The sequence below is a fragment of the Carlito syrichta genome, unplaced genomic scaffold (assembly GCF_000164805.1).
Source record: "Carlito syrichta isolate Samal-C Ts95f unplaced genomic scaffold, Tarsius_syrichta-2.0.1 Scaffold316346, whole genome shotgun sequence".
NCBI classification, from domain to species: domain Eukaryota; kingdom Metazoa; phylum Chordata; class Mammalia; order Primates; family Tarsiidae; genus Carlito; species Carlito syrichta.
The window spans coordinates 870,128-884,401 of NW_007260442.1; the positions used below are offsets into that span (position 1 = coordinate 870,128).

Genomic DNA, 14,274 nt, shown 5'->3' on the forward strand with positions numbered 1-14,274 from the left:
AACCACTGGCCTAAAGAGAATGTAACCTAAGAGGGCAAGACTAAATCAGTGGCTTAATTCACTCCAGCCTCTGGCAATCACTTCTAAACACAATGCCACCCATGTGGAGGAAACTGGAAGAAAGTTCTTATTCAAAGCAGAGAAGTCAGCCTTGTGCGACCCCTGCTTGACACTTTCTGCTTGCTGTATTCCTTAACAAAACACAAACACAAGTCTTCAAAATCAACACTTAGTCTTGACATCCAAGTCACTGACTACCATAGTTATGACAACAGCCTAAGAAGACTACAGTTCTTCCCTCACTAAGAGAGTTGAGCTTGTGACACCTGGCTCAGCGAAAATAGATGAGTAAACTTCCATCTCTTTACTCTTGGTTCCTCCTCCACCCCACTACTGTTAACACATCATCGTGTGTGATACAAATAATCTGGCAGAAAAAAACAGAAAATCTAAGTCACGTTGTTTACATCACTCTGCAGCCAGATATTGTACTAATCTACAAATAAATTCTTTTCAGTACAACAGAAATGACCAAAGCCCATTTCTTCTCCTCCTTTCTTTTCTAATGCTGTTGATAGGAACAAAATGCCAAGTAAGGACACATGCTAGAGATTTTCAATTCATACAAGTAAATTACAAAGAGAGATGGTCATATTTTTTCTAGAATTTCACAAGAAAATCCCTCTCATCATAAAAAACTTTATAACTGTAACAGAGAATTTAAAAGACATTTTGTTGCAAGACTATCTAAACAATTATGAGAATAATACCATTATCTGTGCTCAATATCGAGAAATATAACACCAACTTTAAAAGACCAAGTATACTGATAAGTAAAGATGAAATTTCTTTTCCAACAATCAGTTGGAAATAAACTTCTATGTTTTATTCAATTTTAGTGTCACGGGTTTCTCCTACCTCAGCCCAAACTCCTGCCAAGTGTCCACGAAATTCACACCAAAATTAAAAAAAAAAAAAAGGAAAAAGAGACAGAGAGGCAGGAAGGGAGGAAGGGAAACTTGACAAGAACTACCATGCAAAATAACCAGAAGAACTGGAGTTCAGTGGCACAGATCAGCAGGAGCAGAGGAATGCTGAAAAAGATGATGCTGCATAGAGTCTAACTTGGAGATGCCCGTTATGAGGCTGGATGACCAAGTACTCAGGTCACAGGAGTGTTCATGGACCCATAAAAACCAGGATCTTGACCCAATCTTACAAGATTTTGTAAAAAGAAAATACTTCACCTAAATTGAAGTAATTTATAAGTTAAACACCAGAAGAGTTCCTTATTTGATGTAAGTTGTGCCTAAAACTTTGGCTGATACAAAGAAACCCGTCCACTAAGGCACCCTGAAGCAATCTGACAATGTGTTGGAGAGAATTTTGTTGTCAGTACCACGTCATTATGAGAGTACAGAGAACGGATCACCCGAAGGGGACTGGCTTCTTTGGGCAGACAGTCAACAAGTTCACTGCACTGTTTGTCAAATCCCAACAAGCGGATCCCATAGCCATGTGGGGAAGAAATCATTCGCCCATCGGGACTGAAGCAAAGTTCCTTGATGTAGCCCCTGCCTACATTGGCTTCTTCAATGTAATGAGTCAGCCTCAGAGAACAGCGAGGCGAGACAGGTCGCACTGGAGCTCCTTCTTGGAATTCGTAGACACAAGTCCACTGGGGGAGAGAAGAGAGACAAACCATGGTTATAGAGCCCAAATAGCGCTACAGATATTCCTTATTTTTAAATCAACAACAACAAAAACAAAAACCAGATTTTAAAAGAGACATAACTGTTGCATGAAATCGGATGAATGCTGTCCTCTCCTAACAAACAAAACCTGTAGGTCCCTTGCCTTCTTCTCACAAGTTGAAATTATTCTGCGCTATGCCACCTTAAAGTCTTTTGTTACCTGAGGCTGCCTGTGACTTCTGTAGTAATAGTCTCATTTCCAAGGACAACAATCTTGATTGTTTTTAAGTTTTGGGGTATATTCAAGCCCTAGAGTACCTTAACTCTTTCCCTACACCATTCAAATGTTCTCCTCTCCTTCTTTCAGTTGTGTCCTCTAGGTTGAGTGGGTTCCTTTTAAAAAGACTCCTGCTTTCCAGAGTGATGAGAATGACAGTCATATAAGACCCTTCTCCCTAGTCATCAGTTTAGTCCCTTCCTTTCTCAGAGTTTCCTGTTTTTTAAAAAAAACAAACAAACTATAATTAATACTCAATTGGCTTAGTAAAACCTCACATTTAGCCATTTTAGCTGAAGCATCTCAGCCCTATGTTTACTATATAAGGTTTTTTTTTTATGGTGAGATAGAGGCAAGAATTAGGAAGGTGGGAATAATCTGAGATGAGGATGATCTTTAAAATATTCCCCAGCCTGCTACACCCAGTCGGGAGAGGAGGAAGAAGAGTTTTCAAGGGATAAAGATACCATATGAAGTAAAAGGGGGTAGAAAAAGGAGAGTCAAGTCGGGCTCGGTGGCTCAGCCTGTAATCCTGCACCTTTGGGAGGCTGAGCTGAGTGGATTGCCTGAGCCCATGGGTTCAAGACCCACCTGGGCAACTTGACAAGACCTCATCTCTACAATAAATCAAAAATTAGCTGGGCGTGGTAGCGCGTGCCTGTAATTCCAGCTACTTGGAAGGCTGAAGCGGAAGGCTTGCCGGAGCCCAACAGGTCGAGGCTGCGGTGGCCGGGAGCGGCCACTGCACTCCAGTTTGGGTGACAGAGTGAGATTCCAACTCAAAAAAAAAACAAGAAAGAAAAAGGAGAGTCAGGAAGCAGGATCTCTGACAGTACGGCTTTCAGGGCAGAAGCTGCGGCCAGTGATCAGCCTAAGGTCTGCACACATGGCAGTGTCAATTCAGTGAGCCCTACTGAAGGTAGAGTGCTGCTGCCTGTACCTCTTGATCATCAGTGTTGCTTGAGCACCGAAGAAGAGTGGCCCAGCCTTTTGGGTGCAGCTGTAAAGATGTGATGCAGTTTCCACGGTCTCTCTCACCAGGAACTTCAGGGGTTAAGACTTCAAGACTATTTCGTGGTGAAACTCCTGAGAGATAAGAAAATGAGAATGTGGGATTTATATTATTGAAGAACTAAGGCAGTTCATCAAACCTTTGATTTCTGACAGCCACCTTCCATGTCCTCATTCCTTAGTCTGCCCCACATGCTACTACATATAAAAGAACGTGGTACTCCCCAGTATATGGTGTGTAAGTTTTGGGGGAAAGCCGGGCTCGGTGGCTCAGCCTATAATCCTGCGCTTTGGGAGGCCGAGGTGAGTGGATTGCCTGAGCCCGTGGGTTTGAGACCCGCCTGGACAACTTGGCGAGACCTCATCTCTACAATAAATCAAAAATCAGCCGGGCGTGGTAGTGCGTGCCTGTAATTCCGGCTACTTGGAAGGCTGAGGTGGAAGGATCGCCGGAGCCCAGCAAATCGAGGCTGTGGTGGCCAGGAGCGGCCACTGCACTCCAGTCTGGGTGACAGAGTGAAACTCCAACTCAAAAAAAAAAAAGTTTTGGGGGTGTGAGTACAGGGAAAGGGCATGACTAGAACTGAAGCATCCAAATTCCTTCAGCAGGAATCTCCAGTGACTTAGGCAGAGGCATAAAAGCTGACTAGGGGTCCTTTTGATTTGGATCTACATCTTAGAAAGCTGTGTAAGTAAGAAACAACGTTATGTGTCATGAAAGGATGCTACAAAAGTAAAAGATAATAATTCTCATTTCACTGGACTTGGTGCTTTCTATTCCAGAGAAGGAAATACCTGGAAGCCATGAGGATTGTCTTTAAATACTTAAAAGGATCAGGACTTACGGCCCCCAATGACAAATGTAATTTTGGAGGTGAGGGAGGACACCTCACATAGAGATGTCAATACAAGGGATGGGAGATATTGCCAATTATACATCATCCTAGTGACTTTACTATGCCCTATCATTTCCTTCTATCTAGCCCCCAATGAAAATGACTGCAATAGTAAACCACTGTTATTAATGGGAGTATGCTATAACCCTCAGGTGTTGAAGAACCAATAACATAAATATTGTAAGGAAGCAGGTTAGAAATTTAATATCAAGAGAACTATTTCAACACTTTTCTGCCTGTGGAAGGAGTTACTTCGAAGGTAATGAGCTCCCTCTGTCGAACCCTGTGTGAATTGCTTCTCAAGCAAATATGTTATCTAATTTTTAAAGATTCCCTTTATATTACTACATCATTAACAGAAACCTGTGAAGCTCTAAATTACAGTTACAACCAAACTACTCCCAAATAATGATTTTACATGTGGCTGAATTATAACAATTTTAGAGAAAAGTAAATTCCTATTTTAAGAATTGTGGAAACCTATGACAAAAGCAGAAAAGAAACCCATTCTAAACAGGGAAGCAGTGGTTTGCAAACTGTGCTCTTTGGAGGTTCTCCAGGAGCTGGCAAAAGTGGAGAACCATATGGGAACCGAGGTACAGATGGGGTGGGGAAGACTGGAGGGTCAAGGGCCTCACTAATTTTACTTCAACCACAGCTACTTTGATTTTATTTGTGCTGCATCCCTAATAATCTACAGCACATTTCATGTCAAAAATAGAGTTCTGATGCTGAAATGAGTTTGAAAGTCTCTGCTCTATATAGGTATTAAATCTACCGAGGGTGCTTTAATATGTTCTAACACCTAAAGATTTAGGATTTCTGACATTCAGAGCAACTTCACTATAAGCCTCTCCTTATCTCACCTTTCCCTCTACTTTCACCCATTAATTGTCTTCTTTCTTCCCATTCTCAACTCTCCAAAGCATGAGACTGCTGTATACTCGTGTTTTTGTGTTTACTACTGGTCAATAACAAGCAAGTATGCTAATTATTCTTTTTTTATTTTATTTTTTTTGAGTTGGAGTCTCACTCTGTCGCTCAGACTGGAGTGCAGTGGCCGCTCCGGCCACCGCAGCCTCGACTTGCTGGGCTCCGGCGATCCTTCCGCCTCAGCCTTCCAAGTAGCCAGAATTACAGGCATACGCTACCACGCCCGGCTGATTTTTTTATTTATTGTAGATGTGAGGTCTCACTGCCCAGGCGGGTCTCGAACCCGTGGGCTCAGGCAATCCACTCACCTCAGGCTCCCAAAGGCGAGGGATTACAGGCTGAGCCACCGAGCTCGGCTTTCTTTCTTTCTTAAATTAAGTTTTTGTTTTTTGTTTTTTTTGAGTTGGAGTCTCAATCTGTCACCCAGGCTGGAGGGCAGTGGCACTGCTCCCGGCCACGACAGCCTTGCCCTGCTGGGCTCCAGCAATCCTTCTACCTCAGCCTTTCAAGTAGCTAGAACTACAGGTGCGCACTACCACGCCTGGCTAATTTTTGACTTATTGTAGAGATGAAGTCTCGCCAAGTTCCCCGGGCAGGTCTTAAACCTGTGCACTCAGGCAATCCTCTCACCTCAGCCTCCCAAAGTGCTGGGATTACAGGCTGAGCCACCAAGCCCAGCAGAAATTAAGTTTCTTTTTCTTGTGGATGGTTTAGTCAATCAATAAAGATTTTTCACAATGATTATTAAAAGCCATGGTTAGTTTCCCATAGCCCAAGTAGAAGAACAGGTAGAATCTGCAAAAGACATTTCTGCTACAAATTAAAGGAGAAATGTTATACTTCTGGGCATAAGTCTTTAAATTTAAGGGGAGGAGTTTTTAACCTTAAAGTGAAACAACAGTCTTCAACATCCAGAGGATAAGCTATAGGTTAGAAAGAGCTCTCAAACCATTCTACTGACATAAGTAGTCATGCAAGATAACCAGCATCTGCCAGGCAAACCCACCCAGAGAAAACACAAATTAGAAGTCTAAGTCTATTTAGTCTCTGCTTTAAATATCGAGGTAGAGACATGTCAGCTCCAAAAGGTGACCCAAAATAACAAAAAAAGCAGTATCTGGCCCTTAATACTCAGTTCACAAAGAAGGGAATAAACAATACGTGCTATAAGAGCTTAGATGTGGATTAATACAAAGAGGAACAGTAGGTGGAATTTGTACAGGTAGAAAGCATTTCATTAAGGGGGAAGAAGGCACAGGCAGAGCAGCTAGTTCTGCCAGAATGGCTAAGAAAAAAAGAGTGGGGCCAGACCGTAGCTCACTTTATAGGCGCTGCACAGAAAAGCAAATGGCAGAGGAAAAAGCCTACTAGGTGTGAACCAGGTGACTTTCACAATCACCTGAAAATTTATCCCTTATATTAATATAGTACTTTCACATACATACTCTCATTTAATTTTCACAACAATCTTGATTGACATCTACATTTCCCAACTACTTCTCCAAACCAGGCCAAATTAAGTCCAGGTAATAAAACCAAAGCTCAAATTCAAAGATATAAGCCCAAGATATTAAACCCCAGAGACTCTGGTTAGCTTTTTGAAAATGATGACTAAGGGATAAGAAATCACCTCCTCTCTATTGGCTTTTATTTTTATGGATTAAAACCAAACCAAATAAAGCTATTTGGTGGAATCTGTTGTTGCAAGATTATGAAATCTGACTTTTAACCTACCTTCTCTTTGAGAGGCTCGTGACATGTGTTTCTCAGAAGATGAATTAGAATCACTATGATGACAAGGTGAACCAGAAACTCTAGGACCAGATGAACTTGATGAAGTAGTCAAATCTTGAAAATACAAAAAATTCTGACAATAAACCTAAGCATAACTCTGGTAGTAGATCTTAAATTTTTAAATTATCTACTTTAATCATACTTTTTAAATAAAAAAAAAAAGTTCAAATAAAACTGGTCTATAACAAAAGGCAGAAAAGCTCTTTCTTCTTTTCTTTTTTTTTTTTTGGTCAGGGTCTCACTCACTGCAGCCTCAACCTCCTGGCCTCAAGTGATCCTGCTATCTCAGCCTCCCAAGTAGCTGAGATTAAAGGTATGCACCATCACACCCAGCTAATTTTTAAACTTTTTTGTAGAGACGAGGTCTCACTACGTTGCCAGGCTGGGTCAAACTCCTGAGTTAAAGTGACCTTCCTGCCTCAGCCTCCCAAAGTGCTGGGAGTATAGGCATGAGCCACTGTGCCTGGCACCAGCACAGCTCTTTGAAGTGTTCTGTCTAAAGTCTAGTCCCTTCCTAAAATCTTTTATACCAAAGACTTGCTTATGTGAAATAAAAGTGAAAAACTAAATAAGCACAGGAGCATCTTTGGTTTCCCATAATTTCTGTACTAAAATGGAACAAGAAAATTCAATGCAAATGAAAACGAAGCTGTCAAGCCTGTTGTTTAATGTTAAAATAGGGTACAAATAACAGGTCCATTACTGGAAACACGAACAGATCCTTCTTTAAAGCAAACTAAAAACTTCTATTATCATTCTTGAAAGTATGAATACTGTCTCTCTCTCTCTCTCTCTCTCTTTTTTTTTTTTTTTTGAGATGAGGGTCTTGCTGTGTTGTCCAGAATGGACTTGAACCTCCTCTCAGGTTCGGCTTCCTGAGTAGTTGAAACTACAGGTACATATCATTATGCCCAGCTTATGTGAATACTCTGAAATGCAATACAAAGTTTTATACTGAAATCTGTAGGAAAAATAAAATGTTTAGCAGATAGTAGAGTCCATATTATCTATTACTCCAAATAGCAACCTCTATTTCATGATACTTTTCTAGCAGCCCCACACCTCTGGGGGGATGTCTTATTAACCTAATTTCCTGTGATGTTATTTAGTATCAGAATTAACCTTAGAATACTGAAAGCCTTCTTGGTTTGTTAGTCAAAATAGGCCAACAGGTTGCTTATCATATTTAACTTACAACAAAAGGCAATTTAATCTAAAAGCATTATTCTTGTTTTTATGAAATCCCTCGTTTGTAAATAAATCAGTAAAACTTAAATTTCTACTTTTAGCAGTTAAATTGGGCAACTACAGTACAATTATGCCTGTACTTTTCCAAAAAGATCTTCAGAAGTGTGTACATGGAGAAAAATTCCGATCATTTGCAGCTGCCTTTTAATAGCAATTTACAAATATTGTGTTCCATATACTTAAATATTTTTTTCTAGGTTCTTTTTCATAAACACAGTATTATAAATGATGGGTATGTCCCCAGACCAGTCATCTCTTTCCCAAAGGTAGATAATGTTTCATCACATAATGTTGATAAAATACAATACTTAAGTTTTTCTGAAACCAAATTCACTGAAGTCTAATGAAACCAGAAATGAGAGAAGAGACAAGGTTTTAGTTAGCTACATCTAAACATCTGGAAGTCTAGGATACAATATAGATTTAAAATTAAAACTCTATATTGATCATAACTAAAAATCTTTGCTGGATTCCATAAAGACTTAAGAAGATTGATACTACCTTGAGCCATCATTAATTTTTGAGATAGTGATGACTCAGAAGTATTGATAAAAGATTCTTTGGCTAGCAGAAAGCTAAAAGGAAATATTTTTAGAGTTAGCAGTCATTCTTCCTAGGCCATTTGTGATACAGTGACACAAATTAATGTTATGCCAGAGATATATACAGATCATTATGCTTATTTGGAAAAAATGGCTCTCAGTGAGCTTTTTTAAAAATGCCTTTTTTCTTGCTATCATTTTCAGAAGAGAAACATGTATCATTGCCTTGTCTGAGATTCTTGAGAAAAATCTTGTTTTAATCAAAAAGGAAAAGCTTACCTGAACTTGATGTAGTTCTTCTTGCTCTCAGAATAGGATAGCTGCCTACTTCTAAAGACTTAGTTAAGTCAAGATCATGCAAAATTAAGAGATATCCAGAGGAGGTTGAAATCAACATTTTGGAACAATCTGGTGTTAATCTCATTCGCATGAGAAAACGCGTGTGAAAGAATTTCTTGTGCGGACACCCATCTTCTGTACACCTATAGGAGAAATATAACCAACAAAACCTAGATTATCATAAATATAATGGCACAGTGATAATCACATATTTCTTTATCCTTCAAAATAGAATTTAAGAGGATTAGGAGGATAGAGAGAGGTTGGTCAATGGGTACAAAGTTACAATTGGTAGGAATAAGTTCCTGTGTTCTATTGCACAGTAGGGTGAGACGATTAATAAGAAGATATAATATATTACAAATTAGCTACAAGAGTAGCTTTTGCATGTCCTCACCACAAAGAAATAGTAAGTACATGGTGATGGTCATGCGAATGCTAATTTGATATTATACAACATATATGTATCAAAGCATCAAATTGTATCCTACAAATATATACAGTTATAATATGTCAATTTAAAGTTTTCTGGGTTATTTTGTTTGCTTGTTTTGGTGTCAGGGTCTCACTCTGTCTCCCAGACTGGAGCGGAGTGGCAAAATTATAGCTCACTGCAACTTTGAACTCCTAGGCTTAAATGATCCTCTATCCTGACCTCCAAAAGCATTGGGATTACAGGTGTGAGCCACTGCTCCTGACCAAAAAAAATCTGAAACTTCAAAAAACAAGATGTCTTTCCAATAAAATGTTTCTTTTTATGTTACTAATTATTAACCCTTTATACTTGGATGGCCTCTCTGAGGGGACATCATAAATCTAGCAATTTAAAAATTATTACTATTAATATTATTACTATTAATATTATTAATAATATTACTAGTGGATAATAGTCCACTGAGTTCTGACTTTTGTTGTTACCATGTGTAAGTCTGCTATTAGTTTGACTGTTACTTTGGATAATTTATCTTTTTCCTCCTCTGGCTGATCTCTGTCTTCAGAGTAAAGCAGTTACATTCTGATATGTGTTAAGTTTGAATAAATGAAATTTATTTATCATTATGGGAATTCATTTGACTTTCTAAATCTTAAGATTCATATTATACATATATTCTGGAGAATTTTTTCATTATTCCAACATTACCTCTCACCCATTTTCTCTGTTCTTTTGAAATTCCAATTAAATGTTTAAAACAGCCGGGCTCAGTGGCTCAGCCTGTAATCCCACACTTCGGGAGGCTGAGGTAAATGGATTGCCTGAGTCCACAGGTTTGAGACCCGCCTGGGCAACTTGGCAAGACCTCATCTCTACAATAAATCAAAAAGGATCGCTGGAGCCCAGCAGGTCGAGGCTGCGGTGGCCGGGAGCGGCCACTGCACTCCAGTCTGGGTGACAGAGTGAAACTCCAACTCAAAAAAAAAAAAAAAAAAAAAAAAATTAATGTTTAAAACATTCACACCTGAATCTCATTGTCTCATAACTTGCTCTTTCATGTTTTCTATCTCTTCATTTCCATATGTTGTATTTTGGGTAACATTTTTCATGTGTGGAGATAGTGTACTTTAAAAAAATTTTTATTTTAAAGATGTGGGGTACAATTCAGGGTTAGGTATACCAATGGTCATTGTACAGATGAAGTTTGGGCCTCCCTTTGGTCTCCACTTCACCTGGTTTGAGATCAGGTACCCTTACTGATGAAGTGTTGGGTAATTTTTCAATGTCTATCTTCTAATCTATTTTTTAAAGCTGTTAGACCTACTATTTGACCCATTCTGTATTTTTTTTTAACTTTCAATTGCTGCTGTTGTTGTTGTTGTTTTTAACTTCTTTAAGTTCTATTTGGCTCTTTTAAAAATCTGCCTGGTCTCTTTCTGACAGATTTTTACTCCTTGCCTATTTTAATTCCTTTATTTCTTTCTTTTGTTGTTATTTTTTAAGTTATGAACCATAATATACCTACAAAAAAGTTAATAAATAAATATATGTACAATTTAAAGAAAAGTGAACATCTATGACTCATCACCCATTTAGTTAAGAGGAACAATACCAGTACTTTAGAAGCCTCCTCTATTTCTTTCCTCTGCTGCCTCCTATTTTTGCTTCAGGCATACAAAGTTTTTCTTATCTTTCAGAAGATATTGACAGCATTCAAAATTTTTAAAAATTTTCTACTCCCTAGATAGTCTGTTTATTCCAAAAACTCTTCCCATTTGTATGGTTCTCTATATTAGAAGTTTTTCTTAAATATCTGATTATCTTTGGCTGTCTGTTCATGGCTGAGAACTCTGAGTGCAGGGTAGGGTTTGAGTTCCACCATATCGAGTGAAAGCCAAGGATCTCTGAATTCACAATTCAGTGTGCATATGGTCACTTAATCCCCTTGATTTTGGTAAGGTATAGCCTTCAACTTTGTCTGATGTCCTTTAATATAGACTCTCTATTTGAACTCTCTTTAGAGAATAAAATTAGAAACTTCAGCTAAAATGGGAGGTTGATTAAACAGTGGTATGGGTTAAGGAGGAGATGTAAGTTCCTAAACATCTTCCACTTAAATGCTTACTTTAACTACCCCTTCTACTACAGAGTACCCAGGGTTGCAAGTTCCTAGGACTTTTTGAAGTATCTCTGTAAACTGTCTTAAGTTCTTAACTTTTCCCCACTGCCAGATTAGAATTCGGTCTTCTTGGACTTACTAAGTCAAATGGTTTACGTCAGTTGCCACTCATCAAACTGCTTTCCAACTTCTAAAATTCTATTGTCATTGCTTCCTTTCCTGTCTCCCATCTTTATGAGTTTACACCCTTTATTTTAAAATTTGCTTATTGCCGGGCTCGGTGGCTCAGCCTGTAATCCCGCACCTTTGGGAGGCTGAGGTGAGTGGATTGCCTGAGCCCGTGGGCTTGAGACACACCTGGGCAACTTGGTGAGACCTCATCTATACAATAAAATTTAAAAATCTCGGCTACTTGGAAGGCTGAGGCGGAAGGATCATCGGGGCCCAGCAGGTCGAGGCTGCGGTGGCCGGGAGCGGCCACTGCACTCCAGTCTGGGTGACAGAGTGAGACTCCAACTCAAAAAAAAAAAAAAATTTTGCTTATTGTAGTTTTAGAGGAGTCTTCTAATCTATATGCTTGATTTCAGTTTTGCAATGACTTAAATGAAGTTTTACAGTGTGTTTCATAAAGGTTATTCACATCTTCTGTTGTAATTTACTCCCAAGTACCAGTTACATTTTTTTTTTTTTTTTTTTGAGTTGGAGTCTCACTCTGTCGCCCAGACTGGAGTGCAGTGGCCGCTCCCGGCCACCGCAGCCTCGACCTGCTGGGCTCCGGTGATCCTTCTGCCTCAGCCTTCCGAGTAGCCGGAATTACAGGCGTGCGCTACCACGCCCGGCTGATTTTTTGATTTATGGTAGAGATAAGGTCTCGCCGCCCAGGCGGGTCTCGAACCCGCGGGCTCAGGCAATCCACTTACCTCAGCCTCCCAAAGGCGCGGGATTACAGGCTGAGCCACCGAGCCCGGCTTACATTTTTTGATTACAAAAAGTTATATACTTTTAAAAATTTAGACTGGGCATAGTGGCTTATGCTTGTAATCCCAGCATATTGGGAAGCTGAGGCAAGAGGATCACTTGAGTCCAGCCTGGGCCACATAGAGAGACTTTGTTTTTACAAAAATAATAATAATAATAAAACAAAACAAAACAAGACAAAACAAACACCAGGTGTGCCGGCCAGCACCTGTAGTCCTAGCTACTTGGGAGACTAAGATGGAAGAATCGATGGAGCCCAGCTGTTCTAGGCTATAATCTACTGCACCATTACACTCCAAACTGCACAGCAGAGAACTGTAATCCTGGGCTCAAGCAATCCTCCCATCTCAGCTTCCTGAGTAGTTGGGACTACAGATGTGTGCCACCACATGTAGCTATTAAAAAAAAAATTTTATAGACACGAGGTCTCACTATGCTACCTAGGCAAGTCTTGAACTCCTGGTCTCAAGCAATCCTCCTGCCTCAGCCTTCCAAAGCACTGGGATTACAGGCATGAGCCACCACATCTACACAGATTTGCTGTATAGAGCAGAGACTGAAAAACTTTGACCCACGGGCCAAATCTGGCCCACTGCCTGTTTTTATAGATAAAGTTTGTATGAACACAGCAACATCCCTATGTATTGTCTATGACTGTTTAGAGACTGTAACACACAAAGCCTAAAACATTTATAGAAACAGTTTGCCAACACCTGATATATCATCTGTGAATAATATTGTTTTTCTTTTGAATTCGGTTTTCACTCTATCACCCACACTGGAGTGCAGCAGCATACATACATACACTTTTTTCTTTCCTTTATTGCACCAGCTAGTACCCACAACTCAGCCCATGACACTGCTGAATAGCAGTGGTAATAGTGGGCATGTTCCCTTTCCTCATTTTATAGAAAAAACTTCTAAAGGTTCAACATTTTAAAATGTGTTGTAGGTTTTTAGTGTATACTTCTAATGACTTTCCCTCTAAGTGTAGTTAATTAATGGTTTGTTTTTAACAGTTCTACTGAGATATAATTTACATGCCATAAAATTCTCTCATTTTAAGTGCAAAATTAAGTGATTTTTAAAATAAATTTACAGAGTTGTACAATCATCAACACAATCCAGTTTCAGAACATTTTCATCCCCCTAAAAGATCCCTCCTGCCTAGTAACAATCATTCCCTATTCCCACTTCCAGCCCCAGGCAACCACTAATCGACTTTCTTCCTTTTTTTAAGTCCAGTTTTCACTCTATAACCCACACTGGAGTGCAGTGGCATGATCACAGCTCACCACAGCCTCCAACTCCTGGGCTCAAGTGATACTCCCTCCTCAGTCTCACGAGTAGCTAGGAGTATAGGTGTGTGCCACCATACCCAGGTAATTTTTTAAATTTTTGTAGAGACAAGGTCTCACTATATTGCCCAGGCTGGTCTCCAACTCCTAGGCTCAAATGATCCTTCCACCTTGGCCTCCCAAATTGCTGCGATTATAGGCGTGAGCCACCATGCCTAGCCACTAATCTAATTTGTCTCTATAGATTAACCTATTCTGGACATTTCTTTTTTTTTTTTTTTTAAGATTAGAAAATATAGCTTATTTAGAAAGTAAATTATAGAGAAAGAAAGAGGAACTTCACCTCCCTAAGGTAGGGGAGGGGGCGCTAGGAAGCATGGCAACAGCCATAGCTCAAAGAGCACACGGCCACACCAGAGTCTAGTAAGGCAATGACCTGGACATTTCATATAAATAGAATCAGTAAATAGTTTTTTGCAATTTGGCTTTGTCATCTAGCAAATTTTTTTTTAGCTTCATCAATTTTGTAGCCTACATCAATACTTTGTTCATTTTCATTGACAATCAGTATCTTGTTGTATGGATATACCACATTTTGTTTATCTATTTACCACTTGATGGATATTTGGAGTGGCTCCATTTTTGTACTTATTATGAATAATGCTAATATAAACATTCGTGTAAAGTCTTTGTGTGGACACACATGTTCATT

The 14,274-nt window shown here is 39.4% G+C and overlaps 1 protein-coding gene across 1 annotated transcript in view; it reads right to left on the bottom strand.

Moving 5' to 3' along the window:
• Positions 1-822: 822 nt before the first annotated feature.
• Positions 823-14,274, bottom strand: part of DCAF10 (DDB1 and CUL4 associated factor 10) — a 51,844-nt gene continuing 38,392 nt past the window's right edge. The window contains exons 4-7 of the mRNA XM_008074134.2: positions 8,675-8,877; positions 6,546-6,659; positions 2,912-3,057; positions 823-1,678 (exon numbers count right to left, since the gene is read on the bottom strand). Of these exons, the coding sequence (XP_008072325.1) occupies positions 1,310-1,678; positions 2,912-3,057; positions 6,546-6,659; positions 8,675-8,877 (832 nt within the window). The 3' untranslated portion in view covers positions 823-1,309. The remainder of the gene's footprint in view (positions 1,679-2,911; positions 3,058-6,545; positions 6,660-8,674; positions 8,878-14,274) is intronic.